Consider the following 20,681-nt stretch of genomic DNA (forward strand, 5'->3'; position numbering starts at 1 on the left):
CAGACGTTCGGAGAAACACGAACGTCAAGTTCAAGTAAAACGACCCCTGACACACACATTTTGACCCGTGCACAAGACGTTGTATCGATAAACGAAGCACAAATAAGAAACAATAATAAAAGCAAAGAAAATAGCAACAAGATATGCAAACATCTAACAAAGCCGAGCAAGCAGAATGACAGGTCTAATGAAAAACAAAGAGGTACTGAGTCGGAAACAAGATCGCGATTCTTTTCTTCGCTGCACGACGCAAATCTTCTGTGACCTTTGACCAAACGTAGCTTCCACATTCAATCACTCAGCTTAATATTTACAACAGAAAGCCGAGGTGGTGGAATACCGAGATGAACCTACAGAACTGTGCATCCTCAAACCTGACATATTCATCCCAACATCCAGTGGTTATCAAACCGGGACTCGTGTGGTTATCAGCACGGAACCCGTGTTTCAAAGCATGGCACCCTGGGTTGATTGTGCACTTATTTTCTCACTACCAAAATGATGACAAAAACGATGTTTGGTGGTTTGTTGACAGACCAGCTTTTTTGTCGGTCCTCAGGGGCATATCGACTTTTGTTTCATATTTATTGACCGCGGCCTTCGGCCTTGGTCAATAAATATGAAACAAAAGACGATATGCTCCCCCGAGGACCGACAAAAAAGCTGGTCTGTCAACAACCCATCAAACATCTTATAATATTTCAAATGTTCAACATGAGGCCCCAAAAAAGGCCCTTGAACGCCACACTGACTCCTCTTCCTTCTTGACGAAAGCTTCTGGTTTTAACTCCCTTTGCGCGTCTAAAGCATCCTTATGGTCGCTGTTCATCAGATGGGTGTGGTAGTTCAAAAATTGTCAGAAGAGGCTTGCATATATATATATTTGTCAAGCGAGAAAATTTAGTTTACTGGATTGGCTGCATGCAATGCACTATACATATTTAACAGCCAATCACAGCTCGTTACACATACTACAGTATTACTAGGCTTGGCGCACGCTTTTGCTTTGCTTACTTCCGAAAGCTGTACTCCGATGTAAAGTGTGCATATATTTGGCGCTGTGGTAAGTGATCTCAATGCGCCCTTTGACGCGCTGAAGAGAATTGTAATGGAACATTTTCAGATTTAATGCACCAATGGCGCAAGGCGCACAAGTAAACTGAACCCTGCATGTACACCAATAAAGAGGAAAACAACCTTCATGTAAATTAAAAAACAGAAAAAAACAATGCTAATTAGTGAATTTACTAATACACAGTTTTAACTTGTTTGACACTAAGTTTCTCTGTTCTCATAGGATTTGGTGGATCATGGTTAAAGTTAGTATAAACTTATTGCAATCAGGAATAGAGTTATGCAATTATAATGACACTGAAGTAAAACTACTTATAGTTAAATCCGCAATCCTGATGTCGTAATTACAATTTAATGTGATTTAGATAGAACATGTTTGGTTAATTTGGCATCAATTAAGTTGAATGAGGAACTGAGTTTTGCGTGCATACCATAGTTTCGGTCATTTCCTTATTGTATCATGTATGTCTTGCCATGAGTAGGCATGAGTCATAGACTCATGATTAACTTTCCTCATTTGCAAATGAATACAATAATACATTGTAGCACAGTGCAAAAATGAAAACAACATCTGCACACAAAAAAGAGAAAAATGAGACCATCACATTTAGGGGTTAAAGTATTACTATTCGCCCCGGGAAGTAAAAGGTTTCAGTTCTGCTTTGAAATGACTCACGGTTATGCAAGTCACTGATTTGATGTGTTCTTGGCATATTATAACTCACAAAGACACAGGCACAAACACACACACACATGAAAATCAACACAATGAAGATGACAGCTATTCTGCTATTGGAAACTAGTGACTTTACAGTCACATGTGATAAATTTTTGCTTTTTGTTGTCATGGCAACCAACAGGGAAGCGATGAACCAGGGGGCCGAATCACCATGACCAAAAAAGATGGCACCGACACTGGCGCTCCCACTGGAGATTGGAAGTACGACGCTCGACTGTCCAATGGCAACACAACACAGGATGGACGTCTGGACTTATTGTACCAGGGAAAATGGAGAGCCATTTGCACCAACTACCAAAAGTAAGAGAAGAGCAGAGCTACAAATATTTATGAGGGTTTGGTGTTTTTTTAACATTACAAATGCTACCAAGTCCCAAAGCACACAAAACATCTTTGGAAGTAAAAGCCATTCAAACAGGATTGAGAATTTTAGACCTAATTTCTTAGCCCTATAAACAAACTGTTATGGTTACGCAAAGGAAACCAAGAACATACAGGGAGACAGCAGCCGCCAGACCCCATCATAAACAGAACTCTACAATTCACAGGCGTCTAGCCGGCGAGCTATAAATAGCTTGCGCTCAAAGGCCATCAACTCTGCAGAGCCTGCTGTTAAGGGCGACAGTAGTTTCCCTGTCACACAAACATGCTTTTTTTCTACCCAGGGATCTACAGGACTATCGACAAATGCTACCTAGAGGAAAATTTATGCCAACTGTTCAAAGTGTGTGTGTGGATTGTTACGGGATGGAAGAAATAAAGGCTCTCCAAACTGTGACATAATGATAAGGGTAGGTTGGGTAGGAATTTAGTCAAAATAAAGTGTGAGTGCTTTATTGCCTTTTTTGAAGTGTCTAGTGGTTGAGTTGGTGAGAGGGTTCTGCTTTCATTTAACGATTTTTTACTTAGGTTTTTTTTCTCCCTTTTTTAACAGCTTTGTTCATTCTCGCTGGTCATGTTTACTTAAGAATGTTTGCCTTTGGCAGTGTGTGACTCAGTGTCTGGTAGCTTGTTTGGCTTAATCTGAACCTTGTTTTGAAATCCTTTCTATTCTTTTTTTCCCTTCCCGTTTCCTTATCCATTAAGACATTATTACAAGATCAGGTGTGTGCGGTATATATATTTGAAAAGTATGTCTTGTGATTTTCCATACCTATATCCTGGTTTTTCTTCTTTTTTTCTTTGATCAAAGCTGTTAATGGCAACCATCCCTTTGAAACTAAATCCGTATTCCACATTTGCCTTTCATTGTTGTGATTAGCCTCCGTACTTTCTGTTCATATGTCATTTTTTGTGTCATGCCAAATATTCCTGTGAGCCGAAACAATTTTTTCCAGTTGCTTTTTAACTGGGCATTACCGTGGTCTTGTGCATATCGTTCTCCTTTGCTTTGATGTGAACGAACATTTACCCCCCGCGGGTTAGGGGGAGTCCCATATTGGTTGGGACAAGAAAGAATTTACCCGATGCTCCCCAGCATGTCGTAAGAGGCGACTAACGGATTCTGTTTCTCCTTTTACCCTTGTTAAGTGTTTCTTGTATAGAATATAGTCAATTTTTGTAAAGATTTTAGTCAAGCAGTATGTAAGAAATGTTAAGTCCTTTGTACTGGAAACTTGCATTCTCCCAGTAAGGTAATATATTGTACTACGTTGCAAGCCCCTGGAGCAAATTTTTGATTAGTGCTGTTGTGAACAAGAAACAATTGACAAGTGGCTCTATCCCATCTCCCCCCTTCCCCCGTCGCGATATAACCTGCGTGGTTGAAAACGACGTTAAACACCAAATAAAGAAAGAAAGAACGAACATTTTTATAATGCTTTGTGTCAATATTTTTTTTTATTTTTTTTTTTAGCTTCTCGGAGATAGATGTGAATGTCACCTGCCGTCATCTGGGGTTTCTGAAAGGAAACTTCACCTATCACTCCTTCGCTCGAAACCTAACAGACTACATGTTGTGGGAACGACCTGACTGTACTGGATCTGAGAACAGCTTGTTTGATTGCAAGGGGTCCTCCAGGATTCGAGTGGGTGCTCATATTTGTGGTGAGTTGATAGTAGAACTTTTGTTCAGGTTTTTCTTTTGTTTTTTGATAAGACATACTGAATTAATTGACATTATTTCTTTTGCAGAAAAGTATTGTTCTTGTCTTTGGTTTGCATAGATGTTTGACACTGATATAAATGTTTTGCAAATTAATTTGAATCTTTTTTGTTTCGTGGACAGATGGCCAGCAAGTGGTTGGGATTGAGTGTGAAGGACTAAGGCCAGGCCTGGCGATAGATCATTGGCGTGGCATCGAGTTCTTCAACTCCACGTCCCACATGGTACGCACAGATACCAATGTTTACTTGGAGGAGAGCTGGTCTTGGCTGGAATACCTGGATATCTCTTATCCTGGCCTGGACACCTTTCACGGCAGGTGAGAATTAATACTGAAGGCATAGAAATTTGCAGTGGCAAGAATTTGCTGTTTTCTTCAAACACACACTCACACTTCCAACACGTTTCTCTTTTCCTTATCATCAGTATAATGAAGGATGTAGTTTCATGGAATTTGTGTGTGGTGGGGTTACAGCATAGTTCTTCTTGTCATGACGGCTCAGTAGAGTCTGTTTTCTTTATGACACCTGTATATTTAGATGATAATCATAACAATGTTCGTTATAATGTTTTTGTAATGATGTGTAAATTGTGTGGTGACACAGGACGCTGGAGCCGGGTATCTACTACCCCAAAGCAGCGATCAGCGCCAGTCCTCTCGTCCCTCTGATGAACAACGTCACCATCAAGTATGGGGCGTACGACGGTTTCAATCTCACAGAGATTACCGGTCCAATACACATTGCTAACTGCACTGTTCACAAGTCCCGCGGTGAGTTATGATAAGAAACAGTAATTTGTAATTTGTTGGGATTGTTACTCTCTGTGTGAGAGTGCAGCAGTTTGTTTTAACGAAGGGTTTAGTTTTAGATGTACATCATGTTAATGAGGACATCGTATTGAATAAATACTGTCAGGTGATCTATGTAAATGATAAAACAGTGTTCCTAACCAATAATGTTAAAAAGATACGGACAACAAATTATTCAAGAAAAAAGTTATTTGATTTGTGGGGTTAAAGTGTGTGAAGAGATGGTGATTGTGTATGAACATGAAATCTTGTCTTTTGTATAGAAAATGTAATATGATAAAAATGTGGAATCTGACAAAAACAGGAATAAACCTCATGTGGTGTGAAGAGATGTAAGGTGAACATTTACGCTTGAAACGTATTGATCCTCTCTGCAGGAAATGGAATCTTCATCAAAACTGCGGTGGGAATGACGCTGGTGAACACAACACAGGTGACGGAGAACTGGGGAGATGGGATCAAGTTCTACATCAGCAATCTCACCATTCACGATTTCCGCAAGAACTTCACCTACAACTCTGGCTTCTGTTTCCGCTCCAACAGTCCTGATCAGAATTATCCAGTGTTCGAGAATGTGGACGCCGTCTCGTTTGGAGGAGACCGTTTGCCAGGATCATACTGTTCCCGAGTAAGAACCTTGAATTACTCTCACCATGGAGATACCATTGTTAATTGGCTGAATACTGAAATGTTTTTCAAGTGATATTTGAACTTTGGCCGAAAGTTAGGCCTAGAACTAGAAGCACCTTTTGCTGCTTGTTTAAACGCTGTTCTCATTTAAAGTGCAGTCACTGAGTATCTCATGATCATATGTATTTCCTACCCTCTGCACACCACACACCCCACACCGCCCACCCCTAGACACCCTGCACCCACATCTCCAAAAGAAAGCTCACTGAAAAATGTTTCAAATTGTATTTTGGATTTTCATTCAATTGTGTGAATAACTTAATAATCATATTTATTGCATGTCTTTTCAGACGTTTGCCACAACCACAGGTAAAAGTGTCAACCTTCATTTTCTGATGATGGAGAAAGACCCGGAGGCCTCTGGTACTCTGACGGTGAAGGAAGGACGGTTCGGCTCGGGCCAAGAGATAGGTGTCTACGACGTTGCCAATGGATCCTTTCCCCAGTCTGTGCGCACACAGTCTTCAACCATGTGGATACGATTTGACTACAAACTTCCTCGAGGCGGCTGCAAAACCTTTCAGCCCTGCTTGAGATTTCTCCTGAGGTTGTCAACAGCTGATGGTAAGCACATGTCCAGTAGTTGAGCTTTTTCATGGCAGGATATCTGGCAGTGATACATTGGAAGCCCCACGATTGGACCTATCAAAATCTGAGAAAATCCGGTCGAAAAAAAGGAGTAAGTGTGAAAATGGAGGTTACGAACAGGAAATGTGACAAAGCAAAGGGGAGAGCCTTACATTTTGGGGTCTTGAAAATGGGGGTTCCACTGTATACTTCATTTGCTGAATGCTACTGGTTTAGTAAGGGAAGTTAATCAAAGAGGACAGTGGACAGAGGTCTGCAGTTGTTATGGACACGGAGCACCTGTCAGAAGAGTATCCTGTACCTTGGTACACAGGACATCTCTTTGTGTCTTCCATGAAGTTAGTTGGTGAAATCTTTTGATAAAATATATGTCTGTCTGAAACTGTAGACTTCACATAGAAATATAAAAAAAGATGAAGCTAAATACATGTCTTCGCTCCATTTTCAGGCACGGATGACGAATTCCGCATGATTTACTCCACCGTGTCGGACAACGTTGGTCACGGTGTGAACATCCAGGACATCCGCAGCAAAGCTTTCTTCAATACCAGCGAGGTGAGCAGAAACCAGTTTGAGGCGGGCATCCGCGTGTATCAGGGCGCCGGAGAGGTCATCATCAATAACACACTAGTGGAGGGCAACGATGGCGCCGGCATCAACATCACTTACTCCGGCGGGTACCAGCTCATCAACAACACGCGACTCGTCGGAAACAAGGGCTATGGAATCATTACAGAGTATCTCAGGTTGAACCGCTCTCGCATTGAATTCATGCAAAAGATGGAGATAGTTCGAGGCCAGTTCATGTTCAATGAGCTGATTGGTCTGAGAGTTGGCAACTACTGCCGTGGAGGTTTGGTTCTTGTCAATGAGAGTCACTTTTCGTACAACCACGACGAAGCCATTGAATACCTGTCATGCAATATTTCCACTGGATCATATCCACCCACCAACTTCAGCGTAGCTTTTACAGAGTTCACAGGGAATGCCCGCCATGCTGTTCTGATGAAGCCACTGCTGAATACAGTTGGAATCATCACAAACTGTTCCTTCACCAATCACAGCTTGGGGACACTGCGAATCGATAACAGTTATAATCTTCTTATCAGCAAATGGTACAGAGAGTTCAAAGTGGATTACAACATCTTTGAGAACAAGTTTGAAAGAAACAGTGGTAGATATGTGGTCTACTTACGCCTGACAGACAAATCCCCACGACACAAAATGTACTTCAAATTTAACAGGCTGATGCACAACATGATCCAAGACTCTTTTGTGTACACCAATCCCCGCAACAAGGCTAACGCTGTGGCTGTGGTGTCCTCTGGAAATGTGGAGTTCAAACGCAACATCCTTGCGAATCGAGAGAACTCTATTCGGGAAGTCGCAACACATCTTCTAGACCCTTCTGTGAGAATCAACGCAGAGGAAAACTTCTGGGACATTGAGATTTACATATCGTCAGACTTTGAAGTGGTGCATGCCAATATTTTTGACCAAGATGACCGATACAACCTGGCTTTGATTGACTATTACCCGGCATTGAAAACCAGCCGTTTCTACGAAGATCAGCTTACTAGTGATGTGCCAGAGTAAGTGTGCGTGTGTGTGTGTACTGTCTACATGTGTTTGTGTTTCTGTCTCTTTATGTGTGTGTATATATGTCTGTCTATTTTAATCTGTGTGTGTGTGTTGTTGGCTGGTTGCTTAGTTGTCTGTCTGTCTGTGTGTCACTGTGTGTGCATTCTCATGTGTGTATTGCTGTGTCTGGTTTTTTCTCAGACGATATTACTGATGGAATAGGAAAACTTTCACAGTGTCTATTTTAACAATAACAATTTATTTATTCAGATACAGGTGGCAGTTTGCACGACCAAATAACATCATTGGTGGAATACTGGATGACAGTGGATTTGATGCTAGAGAAGGGGAAACCTATTACGTGGATCGTGATATCTATGTGTTCCCTGGTCAAGTTGTGAGACTCCCGCAACGAGTGACTCTGGAGTTTGCACCTTCAGTTGGGATGGTTGTTCATGGGTAAGTTTATATGCATATATGTAATTTCTTTTTTTTCTGTCTTTGTCTCCAGCATTATTTTCTTCATCTTTTTCTCGAGCATGTGTTTCAGTATCGACTCGTCGGTTTCCGAGTTTCTCCGTTCGTATTTGTGTACTGTATGTTCTGTCGATCTCACTGTTTGAGGGAAGTTAAGTTGAGAACTGACCCTATGCTCCCGTTAACTTCTTATCAGTTTGGAAAGCAAACTCAAGTAGCATTAATTTCAAGTTTGAACAACAGTATGTTGGCAGTCCAGCTCTGAAATGCGTTGACCAAACAGCTGAAAGGTGCTGGCGTAATTTCATGAAAGGATTTCCCTACCCAGAATTCCCAACGGTTTGGGAGATTTTGACGATTTTGTTCTGGGCGATGACGCCCTATGGCTGGTTTATGTGAAGGGAAGAAAGCGGTTAAAAACAGGCGTCGACAGAGGCAATGATGGGGAATATTAACATATAAGATCATATACCTATGCTAGCCGGTATAGTAAAAGGGCTGTTTTCCTTTTTCCAGTGTGCTAAGAGCAGATGGTCAGAATGCAGAAGGAACTATCCGCTTCAAGCTGTGGACAGACCCTGACTTACTGCCCCTAGAGAATCGTACAGCTTCAGTTCAACTAGCCAACGGCACGGACCTGTATGAAGGCAGACTTGAGGTGCTCATCAACGATGAATGGGGAACGGTCTGCAATGAGGTATGTGTAGGATTCCCCTTGGTTTGCCACAAACACGAGATGTGATGCTGGGCGTGTGTGTGTCTGCATTTACCGGTTTGAGCAACAATGGGTGTGTGATTTTGTGTGCATTATTTTTTACCGGAGTGGTACTGGGATGTGAGGCCTCTCCCTCCTGTTGTCCTTTTGTCTATTAACTTCACCAAAACACATCTGTCATAAAAGACCACCTGCAATGTAGGGACCCTTTTGGTGGCAAGTGTCCTTTCACAGCAGATACCACTGTATATCCACTGCACGGGTTGCAAGCTATCACTCATTCTGATCAGTCATCGCTCAACGGCTATCTCCAGTTATCTCTCTGACCGGACGCTACAGTCCTACGCGAATCTATCCAAACAAAAATACAGAGTTATCTCCCATATGTTTTTCGCGAGCACTGATCTAATTGAGCGGGGATATAGCTCAGTTGGTAGCGCGCTGGATTTGTATTCAGTTGGCCGCTGTCAGCGTGAGTTCGATCCCAGGTTCGGCGGAAATTTATTTCACAGAGTCAACTTTGTGTGCAGACTCTCTTCGGTGTCCGAACCTCCCCCCGTGTACACTACATTGGGTGTGCACGTTAAAGATCCCACGATTGACAAAAGGGTCTTTCCTGGCAAAATTGCTTATGCACAGTTAATAATTGTCTACCTATACCCGTGTGACTTGGAATAATAGGCCGTGAAAGGTAAATATGCGCCGAAATGGCTGCAATCTACTGGCCGTATAAAATTTCATCTCACACGGCATCACTGCAGAGCGCCTAGAACTGTACCCACGGAATATGCGCGATATAAGACTCATTGATTGATTGATTTTGAGATCAATGTTCGCGAGACGAAAATAATTGCAGATTGGCCGACTTCGACAGTGATCTCCGTTCTGTTCTTCACAGTTATGATAAAGACATCGTTCTAAGGTCAAAACAAGTCAAAATTTTGGGACTGCTGCCGGAAGGAGACCGTAATATATGGTTTCATCACTGTCAACTGGTTACAGAAAAAATCGTCTGCTCCAGTGAGCGCCGAAACCAAACGGTTGATTATCACGTGACACTTTTGCCATATTTAGAGTTGTTTGCACAGTAAATACAGCCGCGAAAAATAGCTCGCTTGAAACTGTCTTACATATCAATTCCTTTGTAATTTAAAAATTACAAAACACCATGAAAAATCATTATCGACGTTCGCGAATCTGCTTATATCAATAATACATTACAAAAAGCTCTAAATGTGACCCTCCACCACGGGATGAGTCGCATGTCACCTTTGCATGATTTTCATATTTGTACATTTTCCTAAAGAGATTTTTATGCTCTATCCAGTGGTGAAACCCGTTTTAAAAAAGAGCAAAAACTGTTTGAGATATAAGCCTGTGACTAAGGTGACCCTCACACTGTTTACCAGACACTCCCCAGACTTATATTAAGCCTAGCGCAGAACCGCGCGAGGTGACATGCGACTCATTTCGTGGTGGAGGGTCACAAATATGTAAAAAAAATATTGGTTTCCTTACCAGACAAGAAAACTCAAGGCATCCTGTCAGGGAGAGAATGAGCCGAACTCATTTTGACCTGAGGTCAGGATGGCTATCAATAGGTTAACTTTAAACACACTCTTTACTGTCTGCGTCTTCTCCACTCTTACTTCTAACTTTTGTTTTGTGTAGGGATGGACGGAGAAAGAGGCAGCCCTAGTATGCCTGCAGCTGGGTTTGATCTACAACCCAGACGAAGGAGCTGCCTCCGTGCGAGTGGTGGCACCCCCTGAGATGCCGGTGCTTATGTCATGGGTGGCCTGTGATGAAGCCGACGAGGATCTAACTCATTGTCGTGCCATTCGTGCACCTGAAGTCACCTGTGATCATGACCGTGACGTCTACCTGAGATGCCAAGAACCCACCTGGGCAGGTGAGAGATGAAACTGTTGTTTTGGTACCTGCTTTGTTATTTTGTTGGTTTGTATGGGCTGTTATTCAGAAAATATGCAAAGTATCCAATCCATTTTTGTACTGATTTGGGGCATTTGTATGTGTGTGTGTGTGTGTGTGTTCGTGTGTGTGTGTGTGTGTGTGTTCGTGTGTGTGTGTGTGTGTGTGTGCAGAAGGTAGATATCCTTGTGTAAGAGTATAATCAATATAGTTATCGGGCTGATTTATGGAGGGAAGGGGGTTGTTTTGGGAGTGTGTTGCTGTCTCGAGACTATTACTGCTTGTGCTTTTGCCAGGCTAGAAATTCCATAGACAATTCTCAAACCGTGCTTTTGACATGACTCATTTTAGCATGCTTGTCTCTCTGTGTATCTGTCTATCTGTTTGTCTAACTGTCCTTATGTCTGTTTTCTTCTTTTTGGGGCCATTCTGTCTGAAAGTAATCCTTGGGCAAGCCTAGCCCAAACTGTCCTCAGCACAAGAACATTACAATGTATTTATTCATAATAATTGCGCGTCTCTCTAGGCGTGACAATCCCGGCCACCACTCGCCTGGGTCAGACCCAGGAGACACAGCTGCGGGCGCTACATCTCGAGAGGGCCGGTCTGTTGGACGCAGAGACCATGACCTTTACGCCAGCTCTGCGCATCGATTACAACTTCTACCAGATCACCGCTATCACCATCACCGACTCTCTATCCGATGGAGTTCTCATCAACTATATTTACCCCTATGAGACTGCCCGCTTGGAGTACTTGCAGGTGGGTTTGGCAAGGTGTTTTTCTGTGTGTGTGTGTGTGTGCGTGTGTGTGTTTGCAGAGATGTTAGAATGTGCATAAATGTGTTTGTATTTTCATGCAGGTCTCTTTATATATATATATATATATATGAGGGTAGTCTCCCATGCCAACAGAAGCTACCACTCAGAGAGTGGTTTGCTTCTAGGTTGGATAACATGGGTTGACAACCTTCGCCATATCTACCATCAGACCACTGATGAGACACATTAGTGTCGAAACACGTGTCTGGTCACGGTAGTAAAACAATGGTCCTCCTCTGGACTAGTTTCCTCTGTTGATACTCTCTCCCCTCGGGGTAGCATATTCTCTTTGGAAACTCGGTCCCATCCGAGGAGGGTCTGATTTCTCCAATAGGGCTGTCTGTGAAGGGACACATTGTTTTGTTTTCTCTCTCTTTTGCTCTGCTAAGAGATTTTAACAAATCTCAGAAGAAAGTCTCTTCTGACTTTCAATTGTTTCTTTCACAACTTCTTGTATTTCCATTGTTCTCTTGTTACATCTATGATGTAACTATTGCACTCTTATAACACATAAAATAGAGGATAAATAAGGGTGCACGAAATACATCATAGCTGGCTCTACTTTCTGTCGTCCTTGACATTCCAAAATGCACATGTACCTATAGACCGGATGTGCAAGGGGTAACCACGCTTTTGAGAACTTGCGCGAGAGTCGTTCAGTGTTATAGCTGAGTTTTAGTCTCGACTTGTCGAGACTATCATCGTAGCGTCATAGATTTCATGACTTCTGTCGTCCATCGCGTCATATTAAGGGGACGTAATCTGTTATGTTTCCTTCTATTCGCTGTTCTATTTCTCTCTTGTGATCAACATGACAAGCCGTATGTGTTTGAGTGTGTGTGCTCGTGCTCTCAACTAAAACAAAAGTCAAACTAGCAATCGTTAAAAACCCACTCCGTCCGACCAGCACTGCTATGTTCAGACTATGCTCATGTGAAGTTACAGCGTGCCCGGTACACACGCCCTTATCGGTACATCATCGACTACGAGTGTTCTCTGGACCAGCTGTTTAATGCATTTTGCGAGTATTTCTAGTTTTTCTGCGGTGCAGTAGGCCCTATAGACGATGAAGGTGTCCAAGATCTCAGGAGATGCATGTGTAACCACTAGGTATTCAGTCAAATCCGTGTAAGAGGCTTTCAACTGACGGGGACAACCAAGCCACCATTATGCACCGACTTGACATAGATAAACAGACGTGCCTTTAGAATAAGGTATGTGCAGAGGTGCCTCATCTGAACAGACAACTAAAGCTTGATGTTTCCGTCACACTTTGTCTTTTAGATCTTCATGGGATATACAGGTTACAACACTCGTGATTTTTTATATGGCTTGTATTTCAGTCAAGACCCAGCGGGAATATCAAAGGGACTCACTCGCCAGAGGCTCGTGAGTCCCTTGATATTCATCCGCTGGGTCTTGACTGGTCGCTGCCCTACACGCCACCAGGCGTGAAAGGCAGTAAGTAGGGTCTTGACTGAAATACAAGCCGTATAAAAAAAACACTCGTGTTGTAACCTCTCTCTCTATATATTATATATGTCTGTGCATGTGTGTTTCAGTATGTAGGTCAAGTTCCTTAGTAATGGCAGTGAAATTGTCCTGCACAGTAACATACGTGTCTTCTCGATCAAAACAGGTTCACAACAACCACGGAAATGGCGTAGTAACACGCTACCCACGACTTGACCTTCGCCACTCAAACATCACCAACAGCGGCAAAGCAGGATTCCTATATGACCCCTTCTTCAACGAATACAACGCACTGAGTGTACGCAGCATGATTCACAACACCAGGCGCCATTTCATCACCGAGACCCCGACGCTGAACCTTCAGCAGGGGCGCATGGCCTTTCTGCTGTGTCCTGCAGGGGCTGATACTGTGGAGAACCACGAATACAACACAGAAGTCACCACCGACAGCGCTTCTTATCACATTGTTGTTCAGGTCTGCAGCTTGTGTTTCACTGTTTGAGTGGGTGGGATGGATGTTTGTTTTGGTTGAAGGTGCATTCTGTTGGTAGCAAACTGTCTTTATCTTTATTTGCTGATGAAAGTCGCTTATTTGGTTCCGCATACATCTCACTTACTCTTGTTGCACATGTTGTATTCATTTAAAGTTCTTATGTTCCTTTGTTTCTCATGTCTTTATCTGTGTTTGTGTATGTGTCCTTCTGTCCGATTTTGTTTTATAGATTTTTCACTAATGATCATCGAGTTCTTAATTGATCCTTGAACTTTTTTGATTATGGATGGATTTTATTAATTTTTTTGTCATTTTTTGATGGATTCATTCACTCTTCCTTCCACCTCTACTGTAATGAATGACTGGATCTATAAACAGATGCTCGATTATTTCCCTGTGACGGAAATTGAAGAGGTGACCGTGTTTGATGCACCAAGGGCCAACATCAATGCCAACACCAAGCGATGGCGGATCCCAGAAGACCTTGTGGATTTCCCCATCATGTCCACCTCTCAGAGGGTCACCATCCGACTGACCGTCAGAGGAATTCGCTCCGGCCGTCTGGCTTTTGCCGTCATTTCACGTAAGCTGATTTAATTGACGGTTTATGTGTCATCACGTAACATAATTGTGCTTTTGTTTCAGAGATTCTATAGATGGTTATTTCATAGTTTAGTTTAAAAAAAAGGGAAAGGAAAGCAGATTGTAATCCTTGCATTCTTAGGAAAAAAACAGGTATTGATTTGGAAGACAAAAGCGTGTGTGTGTGTGTGTGTGTGTGTGTGTGTGTGTGTGTGTGTGTGTGTGTGTGTGTGTGTGTACTTTTATGGGTGTGCAATGACAGGAAAGTAAACAGACAGTGAGTGTTCATCATGTTGCCCCATAGCCTGCTGTAAACACCAAGGAAATTGAACGCAAACCTAGACCATTCAAGTATCACTTTGTGTTTTGCAGAGATATCCAGGGCGGGCCCTCCAGAGTTGCTGACCACTGTGTACAACACCACGTTCATCAGCAACTACCAGGGCCTGCAGACCAAGCACTACAACAGCCCCACCAACAGACGCCTGGAGGTCTTCCACCGCTTCCGTCTGGAGACCGTCAACCTGCACCAGATCACTGTCCGTAACAGCAAGCGTGAAGCCATCTACATGCCAAGCGTCACCAAGTTCAACGACGACTATATCCCAACATACGAGGACATGACCCAGCCTGAGAGAGTGGCCACCATCCGCTACAACATCTCCCTGGGTGTGTTCCTGGACAACGAGGTGGGCATCCTGGCCGAGCACAACCACGTGGACTTTGCCAACAATGTGTGGCAGTGGTCCATCAACCACACCAGCATGGAGCGTACCAAGAGCGGCGGGGTGCAGATTGAGGTTCCGCGAGTCAACGACGCCAGAGAGAGGATGAAGCACTCCGTCCATATTACCGAGTCGACTTTCAAGAACAACGACGACTTCGGCTGCGCCATCAAAGGCTACTACGCTGACGTGAGGATCGAGAACAACTTGTTTGAGAACAACCAGTGCCTGCTGGGGCTGTTCACCATTTCAGGCATGGAGAAGAACCTGAGCATGGTAGGCAACAGAATCACCAACAACGTGGGCCGCTTCATGCTGGACATCAACATCCTCAGCCACTCGGAGTACTCGGCCACGGTCAGTGGCGTCATGTGGCACAACGACATCCGCTCCAACCAGCACCGAGGCCTGACTCCCCCAGGCTTCGGCAACAGCCCCAAGACCTATGCTGTGTCCTTGAGGGGCGTGCAGCACGTGACAGCCAACAGGAACCTGTTCAACAACCCTGACCTTGGCTACGAGCTGGTGGCCGGGATCACTGCCCTGTCCCTTGGCAACCCTGTCAACGTGACCGAGAACTTCTGGGGGCAGACCTACTATGCTGGAATTCAGGAGCGCATCTTTGACTTTGATGACTGGAACAGCTTCGCTATTGCAGACTTCTTCCCATTCCTCACACGGGCGGATTTTAATGCAGATTTATCTGGGGGAGAACCAGTGGAGCCGCCGCTTGACACCAGTCGCCTGGGAGGCCGGGTCCTGAAGAACCGCATTCTGGCGTACAAGTCCAGGCCCTACATCGTGGAGAGGGACCTGACCATCATGCCAGAGGCCACGCTGACCATCTCGCCAGGCACAGAGCTGCAGTTCCAACCTAACGTGGGCATCTTGGTGCTGGGTCGACTGGTGGCTCAGGGTCTGGAGTACAACCGCATCAAGATGAGAGCGTTGCAGCCAGGAGTGGATCCTCTGACCACTGGGGGGAGAAAGAAGCGTGCTGCCTCTTCCACCATCCGACTGCGGGGTGAAGGCACTCTCTTCCAAGATTCTGGCTTCCTGGAGCTGTACAACGCCTCCACCAGAACCTGGAACATGATGTGCGACAGTCAGTTCAACGAGAAGTCGGCGGAGGTGGTCTGTCGCCAGCTGGGGAAGGAAACCATCAACGTGCGGGTCAGATTCACACACCTTTATGACTTCTACATCTATGGGGAGCCTCAGTACTTCCTCAAGGAGTTCTGGTTCGAGACCTACTTCTGCCGCGGGGATGAGACCGACCTGAAGCAGTGCACGACCAGGTACAACTACAACATGCAGCAGTGCATCAAGGCCGCTAACTACACCTTCATCGTGTGTGGAGAGAAGAACTTGGAACCTGACGTGGACTACTGGGGCAACATCAGGTTTGCTCCCAAGTCATATCAAGAACAGCCTTTGACAGATGACATTGGCAGGGAGGAGTCTATCCTGGAGTATGTGGACATCGAGGGTGCTGGCATGCTGCATGGAGAAAAGGTGGGAGCCATTCAGACCACGTACGTCTCGCCCCAATTCAACAACATCAACGTCACAAACTGTGCAGAAAACGGCCTGGACATCATCGCTCCAAGGAGCATTTTGAAGATGGAGCGCATGAACGTGACGAACAATTTAGGCTTTGGCTTTAACTTTCTGGTTCTGAACGGCGAGTCAAGCATCCGAGATTCCTCCTTCCTACTGCTAGGCCCCAGCACCATCCCTTACCACGTGTTCGGCTTGGTGGAGATCTGTCGCATGGAGAAAGAAATCACGCTGGACACTAGAATGATCCTGTACTACAAGTATGGACCCAACATGAGGGACTGTGTCAAGATTGTCCGCAGCGGTAGCTCTCGCAGCAGGATCGGCCTGCGATTCCTTCAAATCAACATGTTCCACGAGGATTTCTCACGCAACGTGGTGGAGATCTTTGACGGAGACACAATCAGCCATGACACAATGATTGCAGAAATTCTGGCCAACACAAGCAGCGCGGCGGTCGAGCGTCTTTATCAGAGCACTGGTGACACATTGGCTGTCCACCTACATGCATCCGTCAGTCACGGCTCTTATGGCTTCATCGCTGAGGTGGTGCAAATACCTCTGACTGGTCTGACCTATCCAGGTATGTTGATATTATATTTGTAATTTTGACCAAAGTGTGACATTTTACAGAGATCACGAAGGCCCTTGTTTTACGAGATCCCCAAAATACAAATAACAGTGTAGATTTCTTTTGTCTTTTTACAATTGAACACACACTCTTTTGTAGACTCAGCCAGCCCCCTAAATATGAGTTTTAATAGGCCTCTGACGTCACATGAATCAAAGAAGGGAAATCCAATATTCAATGTATGTATTACATTTTTTTCTCAGTATTTACAGTGCATAGATTCTACAAAGTCCCCAGGCTCTTCGGTTATTTGCGCATACTTTTTTGACGTGACGCATTATTTTGTCTCAATCCAGTCAAATGTCCAGTAGTTTTGACACAATTTCATTTTGACCGATATAGATTTTGAATCCAGGTCCAACTAACCTATTGTACTCTGTGTCTGAGAGCAACACTGAATATGATGTCTTCAGTTACATAAACATCCACTTTTTTCATTTTTTTACAGACAGCAACTTCAGACACACCTTGTCCAAGTCAATATCTAGCAAGAACCAGGATGGTGCCTTGCAGTACAAAAACGTGGGAGAGGTCAACCCCTCATTTTTTGTTGACCAGTGCTGGCTGGAGGATAACGGAGTGGCCATTCTCAACCTGACGTCCCCACCCACCATTGACATTTCTCTGCAGGTACTTACCTTGATCTTACTCCCCCCCCCCCATCCCCTCTTCTCCTTCACCCTCTCCTTGGCTTCTCTCTGTCTTTTGCTTTGTGATTTAATGGATGTTGTGTCTAATTTAGTTTTGTTCTCTTTTTATTTTACAAACTCCACGTAAAGAAAAATGAATGAGTCAGTCCTTAGGGAAGGTGCTTTTCTTATGGATGTCCAGTTCTTCCAATCTCCAAACTTCACTTCAGGCAGAGTTTGAACAGAAAAATGCTGAAACTACAGTTAGTGTCATACCCAGTCACCCTTAAAGGCGAACATCAGCAGGAATTTTTCTTCCAGGGGGAAGATCTCAAATGGAGGGGAAGAGTGGGGAGAGTGGGGGATGATTAATGGCCTCCAAATGCGCAACTGACACCCACACCCTCGATCCAGCAAGTGTCTCGGGAACTGTTTAGATAAGCAGGAGTATGGTGGTATACTGGACCGAGAAAAAAGGGGAAGTTACTGTTTCGTTCACTTTGGTTGCTTCTTGTGCCAGAACTCAGTGTGTGTGTGTGTGTGTGTGTGTGTGTGTGTGTGTGTGTGCATGAGTGTGTGTGTGTGTTTCAGTGCTTTTGTGTGCGTATTTGTGTGAGTCCATGTATGTTTGTATTTGTGTGTAACAATTGTATGCATTATTTTACACTGTTCTAAAAACTCATATTCCGAGCAGTTATAACTTTTGTCAATGTATCATGTTTTTATCCATTATGCTGCCCAGACAGAACAGAAGGAAAAGTGTGACCCATGACTGTATACAACCAATTTTTATCCACCACAAATTAAACATCTGGGAAATAAGATTTTTGTAAATGAAAGTAAACAAAGGGTATTTCTTTGGGCTTTATTAGCCTGAAATCTTTTTTATTTGATTTATGACCTTCTGACCACCCCGCCCCAACCCATCCTTTTTCACCCATTTATAATAAAGTGCAGCATAAAAAATATGGTCTCTTTAGCTACTACAATGATAATCAGAAAATGATGAAGAATAAGACGAAAATGTTTTTGGATCGTTTTATAAAAAAAGAAATTTAATTACAATTTTCTGATGTTTAATGACCAAACTCATCAATTAATTATGAGGGTGTGACAGTGCCGCCTCAACTTTTACAAAAAGCCGGATATGACGTCATCAAAGACATTTATGGGGAAAAAATGAAAAAAACGTCTGGGGATATAATTTCCAGGAGTTCTCATGTAAAGTTTCATGAAGAACGGTCCAGTAGTTTACTCTGAATCGCTCTACACACAGACAGACAGACTGACAGACACACACACACACACGTACACACACACACATACACACACACACACACACACACACACACACACACACACACACACACACACACATACATACACCACGACCCTCGTCTCGATTCCCCCCTCTAAGAAGAAAAACAAAAAAACAGTCGATCCGATGCAATGTGCTAAGCAATGCAAAGAAAAATGTCACTCGGACAAAACATTAAGTTACATTACAAACATTTCAACACTGCTTATGATATTAAACAAACTGTAAACACTTCAAAAATACATCAAAATTAATCCTTCTGTACAGTACGGACCACAGACGATCAAAAGCAAAAAGCTTATCCAGGAAAACTGAACACGTCCCGCAAACCATGGCCCATGCGAAGCGCTCGCAGACTGAAATTGGAGACGGCCTGTAAATTAGCCTGTGGGCATAGGGAAGCTGGATGTTGACATCTAATGATAACAGACTTGGAGGAAGTCGCTGTAGCACATAGCAGACATTCTTTCAAAACTGCGGCTTTAAAGCTTCAGCTCAGCTCAAGGCTAATGCAAGGAAGAAGTCATTCTGCAACGCCATATGCATACACTTTTTTAATGAACATTTTGAGGATATTATCGACTAAAATAGACAAATCTTTGTACAGGGAACACTGCTGTTCAGGTTTGCGTCCAACTTTGTGTCGCGCAACAAGGGCGGTATGTACCTGTCGCTGCACACCAAGACCATCGCCACGGCTCTCAAGGGCAACATCACCAACAATGTCTTCAGCTTTGGCACCCACGGGGAGGCGCTCAATATCACCGGACACTACTACCAGCGCCTTTTTGCATTCCAGGTGGGTTGAGGGCTGTTTCTGTGTTTCAGGTGACAAGGAATGGTTAGAGAGCACACTTTTTTTTGCAGGGAACTTGAACTGGGGTAGAAATGAAAAAGCTTACTGGGGCATGCCCCCCTCCTGAAGGCGAGAAATTCGTATAAGTTGGACATAAAAAAATGAGCTATTTTATGTGTTTAAGATAGATAGAAAGGTCATATTTAGGCAGATCTCCGGACAAATCCCATCCTTGTTTGTCACTTTGAAAACATGTTTAATTACAGTGGATCCACAGTCTGAGAAAATCAGGTCTTTAAAAAGAAAGTCATAAAATGGAAGTAAATTTGTAGAGGTTATGAAGAGAAAATGTAAAAAAGCAAGGTCTTAAACGGGGGAGGGGATCTCAAAAAGGGGGTTCTACTGTATCTGCTGACTCGGAGAAGAGCATGAACATTTTCACCGTGGTGTGTTAACAGAACTACATTTTCAACTACACAACGGGAGACTGGCGTGACGTGGTCCACATTCGAGACGTTGTGGTCAACTTCACCTTCAACTACATGGACAACAACACCGGCCACTACATCCTCAACACCGAGAACAGCGACAACCAGCAGGCCAGGCAGGAGTTCACACGCTCAGGATTCATCCGCAACAACGCCACCGCGCTGCTGGAGAGCACCATCAAGATCGGACGAGGCCGACCGTTCTTTGAGAACAACTACATCGTCAATGAGGACAACGATTTTGAGATGGAGACCTACCCCAAATTGGAGTAAGTTTGGTGAAACTAGAAACAAGTGTGTGGTTAAATGTTATACTGCATCTGTTTCTCATTTATTTTTCTATCTGTCCCTATCTTTTTTACTGTCTTTGTTTCTTTTTTCCTTCCTTATGGTTTGTGCCACTGCTCTCTCATGCCTCATGACCAATTGTGTGGTGACAGTTCAGTGATCTAAT

General features: G+C 43.8%; 1 protein-coding gene across 1 annotated transcript in view; it reads left to right on the forward strand.

The window, feature by feature from the left end:
- The window catches only part of LOC138953725 (protein bark beetle-like), a 38,996-nt gene that overhangs the window by 3,383 nt on the left and 14,932 nt on the right, over positions 1–20,681 (forward strand). The window contains exons 2-18 of the mRNA XM_070325616.1: positions 1,935–2,113; positions 3,669–3,859; positions 4,041–4,236; positions 4,523–4,689; positions 5,106–5,356; positions 5,709–5,982; positions 6,455–7,598; positions 7,858–8,046; positions 8,581–8,761; positions 10,451–10,691; positions 11,238–11,473; positions 13,172–13,480; positions 13,877–14,081; positions 14,453–16,948; positions 17,445–17,626; positions 19,551–19,742; positions 20,198–20,496. Coding sequence (XP_070181717.1) covers positions 1,935–2,113; positions 3,669–3,859; positions 4,041–4,236; positions 4,523–4,689; positions 5,106–5,356; positions 5,709–5,982; positions 6,455–7,598; positions 7,858–8,046; positions 8,581–8,761; positions 10,451–10,691; positions 11,238–11,473; positions 13,172–13,480; positions 13,877–14,081; positions 14,453–16,948; positions 17,445–17,626; positions 19,551–19,742; positions 20,198–20,496 — 6,932 coding nt within the window. The remainder of the gene's footprint in view (positions 1–1,934; positions 2,114–3,668; positions 3,860–4,040; positions 4,237–4,522; positions 4,690–5,105; positions 5,357–5,708; positions 5,983–6,454; positions 7,599–7,857; positions 8,047–8,580; positions 8,762–10,450; positions 10,692–11,237; positions 11,474–13,171; positions 13,481–13,876; positions 14,082–14,452; positions 16,949–17,444; positions 17,627–19,550; positions 19,743–20,197; positions 20,497–20,681) is intronic.

The sequence above is a fragment of the Littorina saxatilis genome, linkage group LG17, assembly GCF_037325665.1.
Source record: "Littorina saxatilis isolate snail1 linkage group LG17, US_GU_Lsax_2.0, whole genome shotgun sequence".
NCBI lineage: Eukaryota > Metazoa > Mollusca > Gastropoda > Littorinimorpha > Littorinidae > Littorina > Littorina saxatilis.